Genomic DNA, 22,928 nt, shown 5'->3' with positions numbered 1-22,928 from the left:
TTTAATCAATAAGAAAGAAGCGGGAGTAAAACCCGCACGTTTGCTCAGGAGGTTGAACCTCTGAAATAGCCCGTTTAGAGATTTTCTACCTCTCGGACAAGGAGGTCAGGGGCCGGAGTGGGTGAGCGGACCACAGCTCAATATGAGGTAATGTATCAAACTCTATAAAATATCCTGTGTTTATTATTTTCAGAACCCAAACATCATTTCTAATAGCAAACCAATCATGATAGAAAGCAGACAACCTTTCCTTCCTTTTCCTTTTATCCCTTAGAAGCTCCTTGATCAATTGATCTTGAGCAGCATATATCTAGTGTTGGAGGGATATAAGGATTGAAACAAATCTTGCCATTGACAATGTAGCCTTAGGGTCCCTATCGCTTAGTAAAAAAGGCATTATGTCAGTCACAGAGGCATTGGATTTGTATATTAAAAGGGGGAAATATAGTGCGATCAAAGTTCCTTGTAAAAGCGGCATTCCAAAAGGGCATGGGCTAATGAGTCAATAGAGCCAGAAAAGCAAGGGCAGATCCTGTCTGAGTATGGTATATTCAGAATTCTGCCCTGCATTACCATAGAAGGGTTAGCACTCAATCTAGCCAAGCAAAAAGCTCTACAGAGACGAAGAATTGTCAGATAATATGTATAGGCAAGCAGACCACGTGGAGGGGGTATTCCGAAGAACTGGGATGAACAGACGCGACGAGCACGAAAAGTAGTGCTGTTATAATCGAGCTCTTTAATGTGCTTTTTAATTTTGGTAAAAGCTTCAGTTTTCCCAAGATCTAATAACATAACCTGCGAGAAGCCCAACAATGACAGTTTCTCATCTAAGATTTTTTGCCATGAGGATTTAAAAAGGTCATGCTTCAGAGAAGCTAGGAACCCCTCAGTGCTAAAGCACAGTTTAAGGTGTAGTTTAAAGGCGGCCAACCACGCCCTAGCTTCAAGTGACATTTGGCCAAACTCGGAACGAAGAGTAACGCCAGCAACACATCGAGGGGCATGTATGAGTTTTCGTAAGAACTGAAGCAGTGGACGATCTATAGATTCATTGATGACTGTAATCCAGATAGCAACACCAAAGAGGATAATTGGGGTAATTTTCAGGTTAAAAACCTGAATAGCCCCTGGAATATATTTGCCACGTTTGGTGTGAAAAAAATTGACAATAGCACCAACCCCAGGTTTAATTTTGTTAGACACTGCTTTTTGATGGGCATTCCAATTTAGGTTATGGGAAAACAGAATGCCAAGGTAAACAAACTCCTTGACTTGGTCAACCTCAAAGCCATCTAATACCCAGCGAAAAAGAGGCATTTTTCTCCTCTTAGTGAAGATCATAATCTTAGATTTATGATGGTTTATTTTAAGACCTTCCCTAGAGCAGTACTCAGAAAAAGTTTGCAAAGATCTTTTCAAACCAATTCTTGTGCGGGACAGGAGAACTGCATCGTCAGCATAAAGTAGAATCGGGGTGGGACGACTTGCAAGCTTTGGGGGGGTGGCAAAACTCTGAGAAATTGGTTGCCATATCATTCAGGTATAGATTAAACAAGAGAGGAGCAAGGAGGCAACCTTGTCTAACTCCCTTGACCAGCTCAAAGGGCTCGGTTAGTTCTCCTTGGTTGCCACAGCAAACCTGAGCTGTGAGGTCGGTATGAAATTGCTGAATAAGCCGTAGTAACCTCCTATCCATAGTAGAATGTGATAGTTTCAACCATAGCCTCTCCCTCGGGATGGTATCAAAAGCTCCCTTAAGATCCATAAAACCCGCATAAAGGGTGCCATTTCTGGGAGAGGAATATTTCTCGGCTAGATGGGAGAGCACTAAACAGTGGTCCGTGACAGACCAACCCCTTCTAAAGCCAATCTGTTCCCAGCCAAGGATGTCATTACTCTCAACCCAGTCCAACAGCCTCTTTAATAAGTAGGAGGAATACAATTTGCCTAAGCAAGACAAAAGGTTGATTGGACAATAAAGCAGACAACAGGTCAGAGTAACAGACAGAAACCTCTAGTCATGCCTGTTTAGGCTTATTGAAATGACCAGGAGACATCCTGGGGCCTTTGCGGCCTCTAGGTTTGTTCTGGAACTTCCTTTCCTGTTGAGTATGGGGAAAGGAAGGCCGGAATTGGGTTTGCTGAAAGGCTCCCTGAAATCTATAAGGGCGGGAAGACTGCGCGGTCTGTCGACCAAAGAAGCGACGTTTGAAATCAGGTGCCTGAGGTGCAATTCCTAGTGACTTTGCGTTTGTCTTATTTTTCTTAAGGCAGTCTAGGAATGTGTCAGTTTGGTCGCTGAACAAAGAAGTTCCCTCAAAAGGGAGGTCCTCTATACGTGACCTAGTGTCATAGGGAAGGGCAGACTGACGGAGCCAGGCATGTCTGCGAATGACTATGGCGGAGGCGATAGCCTCACTAGATGAGTCCGCCATGTGGCGTGCCGCCGTTAGTTGTTGTCTTGCTAGAGACATGCCCTCACTTTGAATGGCCGTAGCCGAAGGGCATTGATCGTCTGGGAGAACAGAAATCTGTGGGGAAACACGATCCCAGAGAGAATATTTATACCTGGCCATAATGGCTAGGAAATTGGAAATTTTGAGGCCTACTGCACTGGAGGTGTATATTTTTCTGGCAAGAGCATAGAGCTTGCGCCCTTTCCTGTCTTGGGGAGAAGAGTGCACTCCCGATCTGTATTTACCGGGTAGCGCCTCCACAACTACTGAATTGGGAGGGGGATGCTGGTATAAAAACTCTCCACCCTCCCCGCGGATTTTATACAGGTTCTCTACTCTTTCAGAGGAGGAGGGAACCGAAGCCGGTTTGGCCCAATTGGTGTGAACCACTTCCAAACTTTTATCATAGGAAGGGCTACTGGCCCTGCATCTGGACATTGGAGAATATCCATGATCTCATCAATGGGGCCTGAATCTTCAGGCTTAAAATCAATATTGAGGGCCTTACCCATGCGGATAACTTGTTCTGCATATATACGAACATCCCCCGTAGGGGAGATAGGCTTAGAGTCCCCAACAGTGTCCTCAGGCGAGGGCAATGATGTACGGGATTCTTCATCCGAGACTGGCGACAAGGCTTGCCTTCAGAAGTGTTGTCAGGATGGCAAGCCAGATAGTGCCGGGAATCGCGGACGTCGTGTCGGCGCCGACGAGAATCCCTCGACGGCGAGCACATATGGGAGTGACGGTTCCGACGATGATCAGCCGACGCTTCCGAATATAGCGACGGCGTAACGGAGTGTCGGTCTCGAGAGTACCGGCGTCGAGGACTGTGTCGTCGCCGATGCGATGAGCAGTACCAGGAAGGGGACCGGCTTCTGGAAGAATAATGGTGCCGACGGGCAACTGGAGTACGGGAGTGATATGAATGGCAGTGACCGGTTGATGACTGACTGTGACGTATGGTGTGATGCTTGGATGAAGACCGGGTTGGATGGTTGGATCGGCTCCGATGGTCGGAACGGCTCCTTCGGGAATCTGATCGGCGTCGACGGGAAGGCAAACGGCTCTGACGGGCAGAACGGCTCCTTCGGGAATCTGATTGGCGTCGACGGGAAGCTGATCGGCGTCGACGGTAACCCGATCGGCTCCGACGTGTGGATCGACTCCGATAGGAAGCTGAACGGTGCCGACGGGAGCAAGACGATACAGAGCTCCTAGATCATTGCCGAGAAGGTGATCGACATAGAGCCTGTTGACCAGGTTCGAGGTGGGACGAACCTTGCAGCAATACTGCCGGACTCTTGTCGAGCGAGGGCTGTCGTGAGTCATGGCGGGCTTCTGCAGAGGGCTCTGGATGAACGGCGCCATCGTGAACCGTTGCAGATTCCGACGCGTACCCCGTCTCGATCTCGAGAGGCGTTGGGGGTTTCGTGGTCACCGAAGGCACGTCTTTGTACAGATGAAGGAGGTGCTGTTTGAAGAAGACATTCTCTTCCTGGGCCCTGCTTGGGTTTGGAACCGAGGGGGTAGCCAGGGAATGAGGCGGTGAGTCCTCGATGGTTATGGGCTAACGCCCTTCAACATCAGAAGCCAAGGAAGCCAAAGGATGAGGCGACTTGGTGTGAGATCGGCGTCGAGGAGACACCGAAGCCGATCGGCGCCGAAGCGACCTCAGGGAACGCGAAGGTGATCGGCGTCGAGGTGCCCTGGAATGAGACTGGCGCCGAGACGAGCTGCAGCCATCTTGCGACTCTGGTGCAATAAACTTTGCCGGTCGGATGATCTGTGAGGCTGGTGCCTTGGAAGGCTTACCCCGCTTGGACTTCCCTTCCCCGGCTTTGGTGGATTTTCCGGTCGAGGGACCCGGTTGAACGCTAGACTTTTTGGTAGAAGTGGCGGGTTCAGCAGACTGTCCTCGTGGACGAAGAGACTCTTTGTAAAGATGAGAGAGGAGACGGGTCGAACGGCCTCTCAAGGTCTTGGTTGTAAGTTTGGCGCAACTCTTGCAAGTTGCGGGAATGTGGCCTTCCCCCAAGCAAAGAAGGCACTCACTGTGAGGATCGGTTTTCGCCATTTTCGTACCACAAGTGGTACATTTCTTGAAAAGGGGAGCCTTTTTAGACTCCATTGCTAGAGCCAGAAGCCAGCACGTTCTCTCTCCGTGGCGGCAGAAAGAGAACTGGAGGGAAGAGTGCTCCCTCCCGGTCATGTGTTAAATGGGCGGGAAGATTGCATGCCCCGGGGGGAGGGGAGCACTCTCTCTTTCGATTTTGCTAGAAGCTGACAAATCTGGCCTGCGCCTGCGCAGTCCCAATGTGGGACTGCATAGAAGCCACGCAGATGAATTTCTGTTCCTGCACTTTCTCTACTACTGCTATAAAACATACCTATAGCACTTTAGAGCACTCAAAAAGGACTATGCGGGCATTATCATGTTGCTATTATTACAACAACCCTATAAGATAATAATACAGACCTATCTAGGATACACACACAAGGGTTGCCAACCTCCAGGTGGTGATCTCCCACTTTTACAACTGATCTCCAGGCTACAGAGATCAGTTCACCTGGAGAAAATGGCCGCTTTGGAAGGTGGACTCTATGGCATTATATCCCATTGAAGTCCCTCCCCTCCCCAAACTCCACTCTCCTCAGGCTCCACCCCCAAAATTTCCACGTATTTCCCAACTCAGAGCTGGTAACCCTAATACACACACACACACACAAATATCTGAATCTGCAGATCAGTGCCATATTGATGCTAAACAAACAGTCCTGCAAACTTGAGCAACACCCCCCCCCCCCAGATTTTTAGAAAAACCTGAAAACTTAAAAAATACATGGGGGGAGGGAGGTTAAATTCTCCTTCCAAACTTAAAAAAAGCTTTGTCTGCACAAATGGCAGCTGAGGTGTCCGGGACACGCTCTGGGCCCAGTGACATTGGGGTCTGGGAGCTGCTATGGGCACACAGCCACCACCGCGTCAGGGCCTGGAGCAGCTTCTGCACATCACTGCTGCTGGCTGTCTTCAGAACCAAGGTGTTATATGCGCATGTGCAGACAACATTCTTTTATTTTGGGGGGGTGGGTTAAAAACCACAGTGCATTTTTTTCATGCTGAAGATCAGTTGTAATAGCAAGACATCTCCAGCCACCACCTGGAGGACGGCAACCCTGCTTTACAGTCAGTTTGACGCTGATTCACAGATGTGAAGATCGCTTGCCTAAGGCTACCTAGTACATGGTGCAGGTGAGATCTGAGCCAGGGCAGCCAGATTCATAACTTTGTCTCATGGCCATTATGCCACACCAGCTGTTAGAAATAGAAGGCACTGGTGAATTTGTAAGCTGCATAGCAAGAAGAGAGAGCTAGAGAAAGCGAGGGAAAAGGAAAGCAGGATCGAAAAGCTAAGGCCTAATCAGGAGGCGAGAACCAGGCTGTCTCACAGGCAGGGTCTTAAAAGTAGCAAGGAGGGGGTAAAGGGGAAACAGGAGACTGAGGGAAGGGGAAAGTTATGGGCCCAGTTCAGAAGTTCCTGTAGTGGTGTGGCTCCTCCTGTGTAAATCGTTTTTGCATACCTGGAGCTCCAAGCAGTTGGGTGCATGCTTGAACCAGCTTCCCATGTGAATGGGTCGTATCACACAGCTAAGTATCTGCACTGGCACTGCAGGTGCTTCAACAGTACACAGGGGATGACTGATCTGAAGGGATTTCCCGAGACCACCACGCCACAGTCAGCCCATGGGAAAAGACTGGTGTTGGGGGGGGGGTGCCACATTTATTCATTTATGTATTTAATTTTAATGAGTTATAATTAGAGGCCTCGGGGTTCCAAAATCGAGAAGAAGAGCATGGCCCCTCCTGTTTCTAGGACCTGTGTGAAGTCTCTAAGAACCTGCTGTGACATCACAGGCAGATAAACCAATGGCTGGAGGGTCTGAACTGCCCAGGAGTTCAGCCCCTGGGAGACAAAGAAGCAAGAGTTTTTAAGTGCCAGCCAGGGCCTCACAGCTGGAGGAAGGGAGAAGACAGGCCAGCCTGCCTCCACCTGCTGGAGGCTTCACCAGATGCCCTGATTCTGCATCTCTCCCTTTTCCAGCCAAGGGAGCGGCCACTTTAACTGCCAGGGGTCCGTGAGGAACCCTCTATGAAGACACCACAGCAGCCGCGATCCATAAAGAACATACACTGAGTGACACTGAGTGGGAAGAGGCTGTGAAGAGTTTCCATGGAATTCATTGGCAGAAGAGACATTTCATTTGCGTTATTGCAATGTATTCGTTTTTTAAAGCTGTCCTCTCTGAGAGAGACGTGGGGCAAATGCTTTTCAAACAAATGTAGGTAAAATGGAAGAAAGGGGGAAAGCGGTCGTCAGGGGCCTGGGGTGGGAGGAGCTGAGAGCAATTAGTTGCCAAGGAGCTGACTGAAAATTATCTCTGGCTGTCAGTTAGTATAAGGGAGAAGTTGTGGGTTGAAGAACTTCGATCTGTTCAAATGCTGACGATCGCCCCTCAACTACACAGGTCCCTAGGCATACTTTACAGCCTGTTAAGCCCTGGACTCTCCCTCCTGCCCTTGAGGTTCCAAGCAGGTCAGAGAAACAGGAGGCATGTTATATCCCCCAGTGAGCTGCTACCGAGAGATGCTTCAGCTCTCGGTCATAAGTCATTTAAGCTTACAGTAAGGCAAATCTGGGAAGATTCGCAGCAACTTGCCCTTAATTGACCCAAGACATGACACCCCTTGACACTGGCATAAGTCAAGGTGTTGTCCCAACTGAGATCCCAGCGGTCTTGAGAATCGGGGCTTGCACCTTCATCTCACAAGAATGTTTTTCAAATCCATAAGTAGTTTCCATAAGGTTTCATAAACAGCCTGGTTCTATGACATCCCTGCTCTCGGGGTGGTACAACCCTGAAGGCTAGGAAAGAGTTATCAATCTCCTAGTGGCTGCTGAAGTAACTTCTCAGTCGTGATCACCTTGATCTGTAAAAACTGCAGAATTAGTATACGGGGTCAGTATGGGCTTAGATTCATCTGTACCATAAAACCTTTAGTCTGTCCTAAATGCCTTAAAGAAGGCTTTCCACAACACAGCAGCTACCTTCTTGTGCATCATTATTTTAATCCCCGAAGCTCGTGTTGAAGGAGTCATCAAGTCCTGCCATCAACGTGAATAAGTTGTCTGTTAGGGAACTGTTGTTTCACCTCTGCCGCATCCTTCTACCTTTTGTTGTAGCACTAAATGGTGTTGAATGCTGCAACTTTTGGAATTGGTTGATGTTGCCATCGCAGGAGCATCTGTATTTACTGACTGCTGGTGGTGCTCTCTCTCTCTCTCTCAAACACACACAGTACTTTTAATTCCTAGCTCATGCCTACTATTCAGTAATCCTGGCACTTCGTGTTTTCTTAGGATAATTAGAAGGAAGTGTGGCTATACCCCCTGTTAAAATTAAAGTTTATATTGCTAAACATTTCATCCTAAAACATAGTTGTGGCATGCAATTCGTGTGTTTGATGCCTGTGTACATTAAGTATACAGTAATTCATGTTAATTTTTCATATTCAAAAATGTATTTGTAAAAAAACAACCCCATCTTTGCACTGCACTGAAAAGGTAGCAAAGACCATGCTGGGTGGATGGATGTTTTCCAGCGCGTGTCCATGCTGCACCCTTCTGTTTGCAGAACCACTTGAGCATGCCGTGGAAAGAAGACTGGCTCGTCCTCCCTTTTTAAGCCCGCTCGCCGGGCCTCCGACCCCGCCTCCGACCCCCTCCGCAGCTCGGGTTGCACTCCGCTCTGCCCTATCGAGCTTCGGAGGCCCTCTCTCCCCCACCGCCTGCCGAGACCTGGGCTCATCACGCCCCGATCAGAATCTTGTTTCGATCGGGGGGCGCTTTTTGCACCCCCTTCCTCCCTGCAACCCCGCAGACCCTTGGAGATCACAGTCCCTTCATCCCCTCCCCTAACCGCATCCTGCGATAGGTCACTTGCTACCCTCCCGCTGACACAAGCATGGCACAGGTTACAACAGCCTACTCAGCAGGGTCGGCGGTGTGTTTTTAAAAACCAGCTCCGAATGCCACGAAAATCGGCAGGGCGGCCAAGCTTGCCGGCCCTGACCTCTGTGCCAAAGCTCACCACTCTGGCTGGCTCTCCCCGCAAGCTGTTGGGGGTGGTCCGCCGGGTAGGGAGGTCATGCTTTTTTTTAAAAAAAAAACCCACACATGTGGGGCAAAAAAAACATGGAGGCCCTGTTCGGTCTCTCTCGGGGCAGCGTGGGTGGTGTGTCCTTGCGAGGGTTTTGTTCACGTGAATTAGCCATCCTGTCTCTTTTTCCACAGGGAGGACTTGAGGGGAAAAAAGCTGCGGGAGTCTGGTTCAAAACCTTACCTCTGTGTTTTATTTTCATGGGGACCAGCTAAGCAAGAGTCTGAGCCCCGAGCCCTCCTCCTTCAGCCCCTTTAGACCTCCTTGCGAGATTGGGCTCGTTCAGCCACTTAGAAAAAAATAGAAGGCTCCTCCGATCATCTTGTGCCCCCCTCCCCCCTCGGAACCTGTCAATCCACAAACTCTCTGTCCTGTGGGGCCCCGCCGCTGTCTCTGAGGCCTAGTTTAAAAAAAACAACCGTGTTTGATAAAGATTGGGGAAAGCTAGAAAGCCATGTGACGTGCTTGCCCCTGTCGTTTCATACTGCTGAGAGCTGTTTGGTAAAAGATATCGAGAGAAGCCAACCCCTCCTCTCCCCCCCTTTCTCCCTCAACCCTCCCCCTCCCTGAGTTGGAGAGCACATGGGGTGCAAACAGCCTGTCATATTCTTAAAGCCAGATCAGGTAGTAGGGAACGGAGGCTTTTCCAAATACCCAACTCCGCCTCTTCGCTGTATAGACGGCTGGAGCACAGTTTTTAACTTTCTTTCGCTATTCTTCTCTGGAGGGGTAAGATCTGGTTGAAACATTAGCACAAATAAACTGGGGGTGGGGGGTCACAGCCCCCCTCCTTACAGGAACTATGAAAGTGTCGCTTCTCTCTCTCTCTCTCTCTCTCTCTCTCTCTCTGATAAGCAGCATAGCGTGAGATAGCAGCTAGCGGGTTTTTGGAGATGAAGAAGTTAGTTTGGGCAAAAATTAAAAAATGAGCTGCCTTGGGTGTAAAGTGGAAAGAAAAAAAGATCTGTCTCTCTCACTCTCTCTCTGTGCGTGTGTGTGTCTAGATACCAGCTAGAGGGAGCCCCTAACTCTGGAGTCTGCCTGCTTGCCTCTCTCTGACTCGTGGGAACCAACGTGCGTAGAAAGGCTAGCTGCTTTTTTTATGCCTTCAGGCTGCATGGTCTTGCAAATTCTCAGGGGGTGGGGAATGTTTCTCTGTCCACGGCTGACTTTGTGCAAAAAAAAAAAAATCTGCCTTCTCAAAAATTCCTGCAAGGAACTTGCGTTTGGAGGGGTTGGGGGAGGGTCTGCTGTATAAGCACTCCTGTGCCGCAGGAGCCAGAGGATGAGACTACACCTCTTGATTACCACCCCATAATCAAAGGTGGAATAGGAATCTCTCCCTGCCTGCCTGCCTCCAGATCTCCTCGCTGTAGGTGTGTTAGGCACCCATCCCCCTCCTCCTCCCCCTCCCCAATGAAGGTGGTGGCAGATCACATGTGTTTTTCCAAACACCCCCCTACCTCCTGCTGGCTCCTCCCTCCCTCTCTCTTTCCCCCTCCCAAGAGGCGTTTCCTCCATTGTATAGACCTCAACAGCCCGTCCTGGCTTTCTTTCACTAAGAGAGCTGCTGTGGGGTAAGCGCAGTTAAAAAAAACACACCCAAGCCCCCTCTCCTTACAGGGGGTTTATGAAACCTTCTCTCTCTCTCTGCCCTATGCTGCATGATCGGGGGGAAAAACTGAAGGGACATGCTTTTAGAGGGGGAGTGGGTCTGCAGGCTATAAAAACATGCTCCAACAACCTCAACCTCTCCCTAGTAAAAACAACAACACTTGTTTGGTGGAAACTCCAGCCCTGGATTCTGGCAACCTAACCACGCTGCCTCCACACACCCCAGACACAGTAATGCGCTCTCAGACAAAAAACACTAGAATGAACTGGTCCTCTGGTTCATAAAGATAAGGGCTTGGCCACACACACACGCTGCCTGCCAGCAGCTGAAACATGTGGCCCCGCCCACTTACAGTCACACCACACACACACAATCCTGCCTGAAAAAATGACATGTCCCGCCCCCTGAGTAATGATAGGAGCTACTTATTATCCCTACTTCCATAAATAGTTGGACAAACGTCATGCAACACAAAACCTGTTCGCAGATGTCCTTTCTGCTTGGGATAACAGCCTGCCCTTCTCAGATCTGCTTTCAAACTATGCCAAGCCGTCGGATTATCTTGCCACGGCTGCTCCTGTTCATTTTCTCCCTCTCTGTGTTTTCTTTTTCTGCTGCAAAGCCTTTCTGTCTGGGGTTTCCTCTCACCATTTTGAAACAATGTAGAGCCAGTGTGGTGTAGTTGGACTAGGATCTGGGAGACCCCGGTTTACACTCCCTCATCCTTGCTTCGCAGGGTGGTTGTTTTTAGGATAAAATGGAGATAACTTTTTATGTAGCTTAGGATAGCCACTGGTGGATCAATGGTTTTACTCAGAATAATGCACTTTCATATGTTCAGTCATGGACATTATATTTTGGAGAGGCCATAGCTCAGAGGAAGAGTACTTGCCTTGCACAAAGTTCCAGGTTCAATCCTTGGCATTTCAAGTGAAAGAATCAGAAGTATTGGGGAAGCACCTTTCTCTGTCTGAGAACTTGGAGAACTACTTTGGGGGGGGGGTCTCCCAAGTCCTGAAGAGGGAATTGGTGGAAATCGGTCCAATCTTATGTATGAGTACCACACCTTTTTTTTTCTTTTTTGAAAAGAACCCACTCTGTGTGTATGTATATAGAATGTTGAAAGAAGAGAAAATCTATCCTCGTACTATCCTTTAACCACTCTATGACACAACAGGGTTAACTAATCAAATATTCAGGATGAAATTCCACATACCAATTCAAAACATTTCATAATTCAACATCAACTGTAACAATCCAACTTTGAGGAACACTTAAAAAATGGATGACTCTTCTGGTTCATTTGAAGGCAATCATGTCAGAGAAAGACCAACTGTTCTATCTTTCGGATGCTTTTGGATCTCATTTTCTCTGTAGTCCCCAAATTCTAAGAATATCCGGTATCTACACTGTTGAAAACCATTTTATTTTAATACATTTTATTGTGAAGAAGAGGCATGTTATCTCTGCAGACACAAATTCACAGTTTATCTCTGCAGACACAAATTCACAGCAAAACCAAACATCTGTGATAATATCTTCTAGATAGGAAAAACTGCCCAAAATAATCTCACAGAAACCTGGATTAATGGAATACATCTACCAAAAAATTTAAACATTGCATGAATATACAGTCTCATGCTACATAATTAAAAACGAATCCTTATTTCATGATAAATAACGTTTGCACTATAAAGTATCATATAGAAAACTAATCTTTAGATAAATTTTTCTTCAAAAAGCATTTTATTTAAAAAATCCGATTTAAATTTAAAAATCTGATTTAAATTTAAAAATACACATTTTACTGTCAGCAGGAATTGAGGTCTAAAAGTTAATCGCTGGCATCTGGGACTCTGAAACAAACAATTTCTGAACCTCTGTCCATTATTTTTAAGAATTCTTGGAGAACAGGTGAGGTGCCAGAAGACGAGGTGGCCAAATGTTGTCCCCATCTTCAAGAAGGGAAAAAGGAGAACCCGGGTAACTACCGACCCATTAGCTTGACATCTATGCTGGGAAAGGTTTTTGAACAAATCATCGAACAGTCAGTCCTTGAGCATTTAGAAAGGACGGATCTCATTACAGAGCCAGCATGAGTTTTTCAAGAACAAGTGATATCAGACTAATCTTATCTCATTTTTTGAGAAAGTTACTATCTTGCTGGATCAGGGGAATGCAGTCGACATAGTTTATCTTGATTTTAGTAAGGCTTTTGATAAGATTCCCCATAATATTCTTGTTGACAAATTGGGAAATGTGATCTACAACCATCATTTGTGGCTATGAATGTGGTCATGTTGTCGTCATCATGTTCATTCTAATCTCAAAAGCTTCTTTCATGTTCAATACACATATTCATCTCATTCTTCTATCTGCTTTCATTCCCTTTTGGTTTCAAGAAAACATTTCCAGACAAAACTTATTGTATTTACTTTTAAGAGCACTTTTAAGCCTAACTTTCTCCTAAACTGGGCTCAAGGTAAATTGCAATAATAAAAACAATATTCAGTTAAAAAGGTAAAGGTCCCCTGTGCAAGCACCGGGTCATTCCTGACCCATGGGGTGACATCACATCCTGACGTTTACTAGGCAGACTTTGATTACGGGGTGGTTTGCCAGTGCCTTCCACAGTCATCTTCCCTTTACCCCCAGCAAGCTGGGTACTCATTTTACCAACCTCGGAAGGATGGAAGGCTGAGTCAACCTTGAGCTGGCTACCTGAAACCGAGTTCCGTCGCAATCGAACTCAGGTCATGAGCAGAGCTTGGACTGCAGTACTGCAGCTGACCACTCTGCGCCACGGGCTCCTATTCCGTTACAAACCCATAAATACACATGTAATTAAAAAGAAGGAGGCAGTGTCTAGAGGCCACCTTGCCAAACTTGCGGAATCTCAACCAAGCAGAAAGCTTCCTAACAGCCTCAGGGAGAGCAGTGACCATCCTAACTATCCTACAGGAGGGAATACCCTATAGACATTGGTCTGAGGAAAGGAGCTGTCATATAAGTTGATACTAGGAGAGGCAGTTCTGTTTTGCATCCCATTTAGATGAAATTCCCAGGGACTGTACTATGCACCCAAGGGATCCCCTGTGCCAAATTTCAGATGGACAGGAGAAAATATTCCAGGCAAGGGAAAACAACAGCAATATGTGGCAATGAATGGCAAAACAGAGGGAAACTGATTAAGACCAACAACGCTCAATGTTTTGTTGTTATTTCCATTCATTCTTGCTAACCTAGCAAACAAAACAAATGATTTAGAGGCTAGTTGTGTTGGTCTGCAGTAAAAGAGCTAGATTCGAGCACCTTCGCTGGTTAGTCTGCCCTTTAGTCTGGAAAGAAGCGTGCATCCCTACCCGCCACTCTATGTCACAGCAAAGTTACCTCAGGAGGAATACTGTCGTCTGAATCCGAGCTGTCATCATAACCGCTGCCATCCAAGTTCATCTGCAACAGCTGATCGATGGTGGCATCCACAGCTCCGTTGTTAGCCCTCAAAACACATTCAATGATGTCGTAATCCATATTGGGGAACATAGTCTTGAAATCCTCCATGGCCTGGTTAAACTCCAGCCGCCGCACCTGCCTGGCAGGGCGGCTGTTGTTGAGTTCCTGGGCAGAAGAACTGTTCCTTGAGCCGCCATTGCTGCTGCTCCGGCGGAACAGACTTGTCATTTTTGATAACTGCTTTTGGAAAATGTTTAACCTTTTCCAATCAGCTTTTGAGGTAGCAAAAAGAAAACCGATGAAAGGTATAAATCCCAGGTCAAGGAAGGAGACAGGTAGAGGCACGGCCTGGCTTCCAGTTTCGCTGTCAGGAAACTACGGCGCCATCTTCTAATGCTGCTGACCAGTAGTCTACGACACAAGGGTGGAACATTGAAGATGCTGCAGCCAGAGGGCAGAACCAATCTGAAGCGCTTCCACCCAGGCGACTCCCCCACAGGAGCGGTTCTGATGCAAGGCCTCCAAAAACACTACAGCAACCCAAGCCTCAGAAGCATGTTCAACTGAAACAGCAAACACAAACACGTATCAGAGAAGTATCCATAGAGATAGCAGACCTTTAAAAATATTTCTTTCAGCACAAAAATTTAAGTTCGGAAAAAGCTGGAATGAATTTGGCTGGAAATTCTCAATTTAGATATAGGGTGAGGCCAAAGGCATACTGTTGGGGGGGGGGGGTGGAGCCAGTTTGCAAGTGTCCTTACCACGTTTAATATAAAAGTACCGCTTCTGCCCGAGTACTGAAGAAGAAGAAGAGTTGGTTCTCATATGCCGACTTTCTCTACCACTTAAGGTAGAATCAAACCGGCTTACAATCACCTTCTCTTCCCACAACAGACACCCTGTGAGATAGGTGGGGCTGAGAGTGTGACTAGCCCAAGGTCACCCAGCTGGCTTCATGTGTAGGTGTGGGGAAACCAACCCAGTTAACCAGATTAGCATCCACTACTCACGTGGAGGAGAGGGGAATCAAACCCAGTTCTCCAGATCAGAGTCCATCGTTCCAAACCACCGCTCTTAACCAGTACACCACGCTGGCTCTGAGCATGGAGGGGCGGTTCTACATCACTGCATCTACCAGTCTGCTCTGGCTCCCTCTCAGTCTCTCCAAATTCTGCCCATAACATGCCCAGAATCCATCTTGGGCACACCCCTAATCTGGCTCCGCCTCCTAGCTTTTTCCAGGCAGCCATTCTTTTTGAAATGAGAAATTGGCAAACCAGGTTGCAAATGGGATCCAGACTGCTAAACAAGCAATTTTCAGAACTGTTGAAAAATTCAAAAATTGTGGCTAAGTGCTTCTCAATTATTTCAAAACCACCTGAAGGGAGGGGGGGCATGCCACATATTCCAAGATTAGCATTTTTAACCAATTTACTTAAAAGACACAAGAGAAGTACCATTTATTTCTGGCACAGACTACTGATGGATGAAATTACACTGGGAAATGAATTCTGGACTCATCTCATACTAATTTCCATTAAGTAGGTGGGAGATTTCGGGGGGGGGGGAGAGAAAGTGAAAGGAATGTCATTAGAACCTCTTAGCAGGTTGTCATGCAAGCAGATTCAACACCATTAGCCAAAGCAACAAGCTCTGAAACTCATCCATGCAAAACTGTTCCTTTATCATGCATATCAGTTATGTGCAAGCTGAGCTCCTTGGCTCCTTGCGCAAGCAATGAAAAACCCCTACAGCCTTTCACACTTCGAATGATTCCTTGCAATGAAACAGAACATGCTGAGTGAGTGGTTCTCAGGCAGAGTCATGACGGAGTGCCAGGATCCCTAGGGGCTCAGCCCACCTTTAATTTTTTTTAATGTTCTTCTGGTCTAGTGCCAGGTTTGTGTGAAGCATTTCCCACTTCCACCACCTGTGCACATGGTTCTTTAAGGTTACAAGAGCTTGAAACTCTGATAGCTGCACCCCCATAGTTAGGATTGCCAACCTCCAGGTGGTGGCTGGAGAGTTCCCGCTATTACAACTGATCCAGCCAATAGAGATCCGTTTACCAGGAGAAAATGGCCGTTTTGGCAATTGGACTCTATGGCATTGAAGTCCCTCCCCCTCCAAACCCCGCCCTCCTCAGGCTCCACCCCCAAAATCTCCAGGTATTTCCCAACCCGGATCTGGCAACCCTACCCATAGACCTTATTCTCCATGGCAGCTCACCAGATGGGGGGGGAAGGGGGGCGCTGACCTGCAATCTGCTGTCCTCGGGTGCTGCCAAAGCAAGTTTCCAGCAAGAAGGCAAGTGGGAAAGAGAGCATGCTAGGTAAGTGGGGTGAGTGGGGGGGCATGTCCTGTTGCTGTTGTCAACCAAGGCAGCTCATATCCCAGTCATGTGAACAAGCACACACACACCCCAGCAACCACCGCTTATAAGGACTAAATAAGAGGGAGGAGGCTTCTCCCTCTCTCAGTTTATTTAGGTGAATTGTGGGCTATCTCCCTCTGGTAGCACTGTGGAAATATTGACTGAATGAGAGCTTGGGACAAGGGAGAACGGGCACTCAGCTGGCTTAGGTATGACAGATAAGCAGGTATGGGCAACGATAGCCCTGAAGGCTGAAGCTCACTGGCCAACCTTGGGCCCATCACAATCTCTCTCAGCCTAAGGTACCTCACAGGATTGTTGTGAAGACAACATGGAGGAAGAATTATGGATACAGCCCTGAGCTCCTTGGAGGAATAACGGGATTTCCCCCCCTAAAAGCTGTAATAAATTGACAGGTTACCACTGCCTTAGGGAAGAAAAGGCAAATCACCAGGACTGTGACAGCCAGAGCTCCTCTAAGCAGTTTACGGAGTCATTGTGAAAGAAAGAGGAGGTGCTAGGAATTGTATTTGTCTGTGTGTAGACCAACCCCCATATGAGACTGCCCTGCCACACCGTCAGCCCAGACAAGTTCTTAGGATTGTAGGAGTTCATTTATTGTCTGTGCTATGCTTAACTTAAATAAGAAACTTCTACTCTGCTTCTCAGCCACAGGCCTCTGAGGTAAAAATAAAATAAAAAAGCATGCCTATACAGTGCATCAAAGCCTTAACATCACCCATTAATACATTAAAATATTGGCACCAAGACATCTTTAAAGAAAGCAACAACACCAAAACAGTAATAAATTGAATTGAATTGAGGATAAACTAATGAAACCACACCCATAAAATAGTCCTATGGAAAAAAACTTAGTCTGGCACCTGAAATTAAAAGCCAAGCACACAGCAGCAGCAAAGGAATCCCAAGATGTTATTCTTGTATACAAAAGAGACAGTGTGATATTTTGCTTTGGACTCTAGTGAGGGAGACCTGAGTACAAGTCCCAAAAAAATTAATTGGTTGAGTTTGGGTCAGTTACCAGATCTACACCAGTGTGGTATCGTGGTCAGTGTATTGGGTGAGGATCTGGAAGATTCAGGCTCAAATCCCCCCACTGCCATGGAATTTTGCTGGTGGTGACCTTGGGTCAGTCACACACTCTCAGCCTAGCCTACCTCACAGAGCTGTTGTGTGGATAAAACAGAGAACAGAACAATATAAGCTGCCTTGGACCCCCATAAATGGAGGTCCATAAAAATAACCCACCCAATCATCACTCTTTAAGGGAGATCCACTCGTTCAGCACCATGTACCCCAAGACAAATGCTCCCCAGATCAATTTTGCATCTGTATAAAAGTTGTGACTAATTGTGGACTTCCCGTGAGAAGATCCACGACCAGGCCAGTGCCCAAATCCAAAACTGACCCATGAATTCACCCTGTTTTAGTACAATTAAATTTCCCTCCTCTCTGGGATTTTGTGGATGAGACTTTAAAATCTGTTACTTTCCATTTTGGAACACAACGGATTTACAGAGTTAGTTTGCGGGCCCGTATCGTCATCCTGTTCCCCAGAAATTCCAAGAAACCTTTTCTTTATTAAGAGAGTGAGATCCTTTCATCGCCTATTCAGACTGATGGGGAGAAAGAGCAGCAACCTGTGAGAAAATGCACATTTTCAGTTCTGGATCATTCTGTAAATTAAACAGACCCGGGGAGGGGATCAGACTTCACCACTCCAAACCACCGCTCTTAACCACTACACTGGCTCCCAATCCAAAGCCACTGGGTGATAAAAAAGCCAGCTGCTGGACCTCACTCTGTATCCATGGTCACAGCGGAACAGGTTCATCCTTCTGCGCCACCAGATGACTGACCCACCTGGTCCGGTTTGATCAGGAGTGTCTGCTCAAGATGGGGAAAGGGGCAGGTGATCTACCCCAAGGAAGGAACAGGCACAGAAGCATCTTATCTGCATGCCCACTACCACCACCCCCCAAGATGACTTTGCACACGGCTTCTGAATGCCGACGAGTCGTTCTTAGCTAGCATGGCTGACAGGGAGCCACTGTGATGTCACTGTTGGACTCAAGAGTGTGGAAGTTTGGATTCAGATCCCCAATCTGCCACAGAAGCTCACTGGGTAACCTTGAACCAGTCACTCCCAGCCCAACAACCTTACCTTGCAGGGTTGTTGTGAGTTGGGAAAAACAATGTTGTAAGTATTCCCGTTGTGGGGGAAAATAGAGGAACTGGTTATTAGAAGTCTGGTCAGCTCATTGTTGACATCTTGGTTAGTCTGTGTTGATCTGCCTGTCCTCATCTCTGTTCCAGCTTCTTCCCCCACCCCCAGACATGGCAGGGCTAGACTCTGCCACCCCCTCAGACCAGACAGGCCCAGCTACTATGTTTTCAGCCCAGGGCAGAGCACGTGGTTGTTGCACAAAACAAGGGTGCTGATACAATTTAGATGCAGGACACAGTCATTCGCCTCCTAGGTGCCCTACACTGGATGAGATTTATGCAGGAGGGTAGGAGTGGGAAATCAAATGACACTGCCCCCAGAGACATGGTGACACCTCTTCCTTTCCTACTGATCCTGTCATGTCCAGATGAGCAGTCTATCTAGCTCAGGATCAGCCAGCCGGATCAATGGCAGGCCTCGAGTTCTCCCTCCAATGTCATAAGAATGGTTCAGGGCTAAAGGTGCCATTCAGTCCAGCGGGTGGCCAGACAGAGGCTTCGCGCATAACCAGGGTACGTAGCAGAGGCCTCCCTCCTCTGCCGATGTCTCCAGCATCTGACGTTCAGAGGGCTGCTTCCTCTGAACACGGAGGCCAACCAGAGGAGGACAACAGCTGTATAATAGCTGGGGAATTTTTCTCCTCCCAGTCCTGAAATGTAGCCACTGTGCTGTGAACTGCCAAGAGCTCCCTCATAATCCGTTGGCTGGAAATAGTTAGGCACAAAGGTTTCCTCTTAGCTGTTCTCTCCCCGCCCCCCTGCAATACACCACAAATAATCATAGCTGCTGCCATCCCTGCACAGATGGGCTTGAAAAAGCCTGGTTTGGCTGCTGCTGTTACGAAAGGATCAAAACCATATTGCACTCTTCGGCAATTTGTCCATGAACGCCTCTCACAGGGCCTTAAAACACATGTTTTTCACACATGCACACTCCATTCATTCAGTGCTTTTGGCGCCCATATAAGTTTGCATCACTCCAAAAAATCCTCCTACGCATTCCATTGAAAGCTGTCTCACTCACTCAAAGTAAAGTCATGTTAAAAAATGCTCAGGCTCCTAGCGTGCGCAGAGTATGTTTACCAATGCACTCACCAGCAGGATCCTGTCTTGTAAACCAGCAAGCATCTGCCCTGGACCAAAACGGTCCAGTGAATCTGTTTGCCACAGAGGCCACCCAGATGCTCACAGAGGGCCCTCAAAAAGGGCAATGAAAATCAAAGTTAGGTTAAAATAATAAAACAAAATAATAAAAGTTGATGATTCTGGGAGGGATGATTTGAAGAAGAGGAGGAAAGATCTATGGGGAAAGGTTTTCAATCAGCCGTTTACGAATCCCACTATACCGAAGGCAAAATTTGGTTACTTGAGTGGTTATCTCCCGAGAGGAGTCTGCTAAGAGAAGGGAAACTTTAGCTTCTTCCGATCTCCCAGGAAAGGATGACAATATGGGGAGAATGTACTGTGATCTTATGTCATTGTAGAAGGGACAATGCAGCAGAACATGTTCTATTGTTTCCACTTTCTCTGTTTTGCATGGGCATAGTCATTGATGAAAGAGAGAACGAAGAAACCTGCCTTCCAGGAGAGCTGAAGGTAAGGCATTGAAACGCGCAAGAGTAAAGGCCCTTCAATATTTGGATACTTCCAGGAATCCAAGATAGTCTGCAGGGTGGAAAGGTTTGATGTATTGCAAGATGGGTGAATATTTATGAATCTGAGCCCAATCTGATTGAAGGGCATGGTCCAAGAGTCTCTGATGGTTTCCTTGGCTTCTTGGTGTCCCATGGGCAATATGGCTTGAGAAGAGAGGCCGTGTTTCTGGAGCATCTTCTCTATTGCACTTTGCCAAGTCGAGCAGTGATTATCAGCTAGAATCAGAGGGGTTAGACCAATAGGGTTGAATATGGGTTTTAGCCAATAGTTAAGTGCTCGGATCCACATATTGGACTCCAAAAAGATCACTCCAGTTTCTAATCGGAGGAGGGAGTTCAGAACACATCTTGGAACTCCAAGTATCTTCCTCAGAAACTTCTATTAAATCGTTTCCAGTAGGCAAATATCTTTGTAAATGCAGAGCTGTGACCCATATAGAAACTGGGGGAAGACCTTTCCTTGGAAGGCTTTAAGTGCTGCTGGAATGTAGGAGGCTCCGTTAGTGAAATGAAATTTTAGTATTGCAGAGGATGAAGGCAGGTAATGTATAACTAGGCACTGAGTGAGTCCAAGAGGGTCAGGGCCAGGTGGCCCTTTACTCAGCCAGCCAATGGAAAGGGTCCTGCTCTCTCCCAATATCCTTTTCTAATCTGCAGGCTGGCTGGCTGCTGGGGAGGGGGTTCTAGAGCTCCCGCTTCTATTCGGTCAGTTTGATCTGAAGTGCATTTGTTAGAATCTTCCAGGTGATTATGGTGAGAGACCTCTCCCAGCCTCCATAATCTTTGGATAAAAATCAATTAACCAAATGATCATGTTAGCAGTCTCTCTCATATACTACATTAAGCTACTGAAAAACAAAAAAATAACCAAGCAATCAAGGGAAAGGACTGCCTGACGCGCCTTCTCAGGAGTTAAACTCTCTCTTTCTATCTCACGCACTCACACACAGGGTTGCCAACCTCTAGGTGGAGCCTGGAGATCTCTTGGAATTATAACTGATCTCCAGACTACAGAGATCAGCTCCCCTGGAGAAAATGGCTGCTCTGGAGGCTGGACTCCAGACATTATACCTTGGTGGTCTCCCATCCAAATACTAACCAGGGCTGACCCTGCTTAGCTGAGATCGGATGAGATTGGGCTTCCCTGGGCCATCCAGGTTAAACTGGCAAGTGATATAGCACTATAGCAATTACCAGCAAGGAGCAGATGGAAGGAAAACAGTGCTGACACCGGCAGGGCCTTTGAAAAGTTGCACCTTCTCATCCAGATGGAGCAATCACCGCTTGTACTGCACACTTCCTGGAAAGATTGCAGCAAAGCAGATTTGGGAAAGTGAATATTGAAAACAGGGAAAGGACAACCGGCACAGGATTAGATCGTGACCTTCCCTGGTGCTCCAAAAGAAAGAGCTCCTGTTTGGACGCCAAAATAGAGACAAACCTCCATGTGAAAGCCGCAGTAATTTCAGGGGATCCTTTGAGCCCGTCTGCTTCATCCCTTCCACATCTTCCTTGCCTGTTCCTAGAAACTTTATTTCATGTTTGAATTCCCACAACTATTTTAAAAATGCCATCCTACTGAGATCAAATTACTTTTCAGTGCAATAGAAGTGAGAGCAGGCCTGCAAGGCATGGAACTTTTCAATTAAGCACCTCCACTTTTCTCATTAACATGGGCTTAATTTAGAAGTATGGAAGGTTTACATTCCAGCATGGAATAGCAACACATTAGTCACAGAAGGGTGGGGGGTGGAGGAAACATTCCAGACATTTTTAGAGGCCACTCCAAGGGCAGACAAACACACACTCCTGCTTCGCCGCAGCGCCCCCCCCTCCAAAGCAGTTTTGTGGGATGCAAAGGTTTATGACTTGTCAATGACACATTTAAAGGAGTTTGAAAGAAGAAATTTAAGTGTCTGGTTATAACAGTTCCACAGATAAGTCTAAAAAATGACAGCAAATCCCATGTTAGGAACAAAGATGACTAAGAGGAGACAGGAAAGCATTCTGCCATCTTACTGACTGTGAAAGCCACTGTGGTTTTGCCTGGCAAAATAAACAGTAGCCAACAGTCTAAAAAAAGCACATGTGTGTTCCTGGATGGCGCGGAAATAACCAGCTCATTTTTGCTGTACTGAAATCTGACGATGCTGGAACAGCTGCTTTGTGGCTTGCTTTTAAGCATCTGTGTGCTTCTGACCAGCTCTACCGGTTGATTTGTACATCAAACAAAGATTGCAACCCCACTGTAGGCTCTCATCCAGAGGGAACCCCAACAGGGTAGCGCACACCCAAAAACATCCGACTCCAGCAAACAGAAGTGTGTTTACCAATGCGGTTTCACAAGCGCCATCAATGTACGAGGAAGGCAGCAGCTGGCAACATCTCCACGCTAATCTCAGGGAAACAGGCCTTTCCAAACACAGCCAGTTTTGATCGTTGTCAGCCTCTGCAGGTTAAAATTGGGGGTGGCAACGAAACATTTTAATGTGCAATTAAAACATCAATCCATTAATCACTTCAGTGGATCTATTCCAGCTCGGAATCGCAGTTACACCGCAGTTAATACCACAGCATGCAAAAGAATAGGCAGCCTTTGATATTTATTTGGAATGAGAATTCCCCACCCACCCCCCTTCTGAGGCCTCCCTGCTTAATGTTGGAAGTGGTGGGGGGGGGAGAAATAAACTGCTATTGATTTGCCCAAGGCAAGGCAAAAGCAAAAAGCCTGCCTGGGTTTCTATGGAAATGCAATGAATGGAGTTTGAAACATGGGGAGAGAGAAAGAAAAAGCCTCTCTCACTCGCAGGTGTTGTAAATTATTTAAGCAGGGCTGGCCTCTGTCCATGAAGGGCTGATAGAAAGATTTAAAACTGATTGCTGCACAGAGTGCTGCTGGCCAC

General features: G+C 47.1%; 1 protein-coding gene across 3 annotated transcripts in view; it reads right to left on the bottom strand.

The window, feature by feature from the left end:
- CUEDC1 (CUE domain containing 1) overlaps window positions 1-14,122 on the bottom strand; it is a 42,585-nt gene extending 28,463 nt beyond the window's left edge. The window contains exon 1 of one of the 3 annotated variants that reach the window (XM_056865221.1): window positions 13,684-14,122. In XM_056865221.1, the coding sequence (XP_056721199.1) occupies window positions 13,684-13,974 (291 nt within the window). In that variant the 5' untranslated portion in view covers window positions 13,975-14,122. The remainder of the gene's footprint in view (window positions 1-13,683) is intronic. The other 2 variants (XM_056865220.1, XM_056865222.1) reach the window with 2 other exon arrangements.
- Window positions 14,123-22,928: the final 8,806 nt, after the last annotated feature.

Source organism: Euleptes europaea, chromosome 19 (assembly GCF_029931775.1).
Source record: "Euleptes europaea isolate rEulEur1 chromosome 19, rEulEur1.hap1, whole genome shotgun sequence".
In the NCBI taxonomy this organism is placed as follows: Eukaryota; Metazoa; Chordata; class Lepidosauria; order Squamata; family Sphaerodactylidae; genus Euleptes; species Euleptes europaea.
This window is presented reverse-complemented; position numbering and strand designations above follow the sequence as displayed.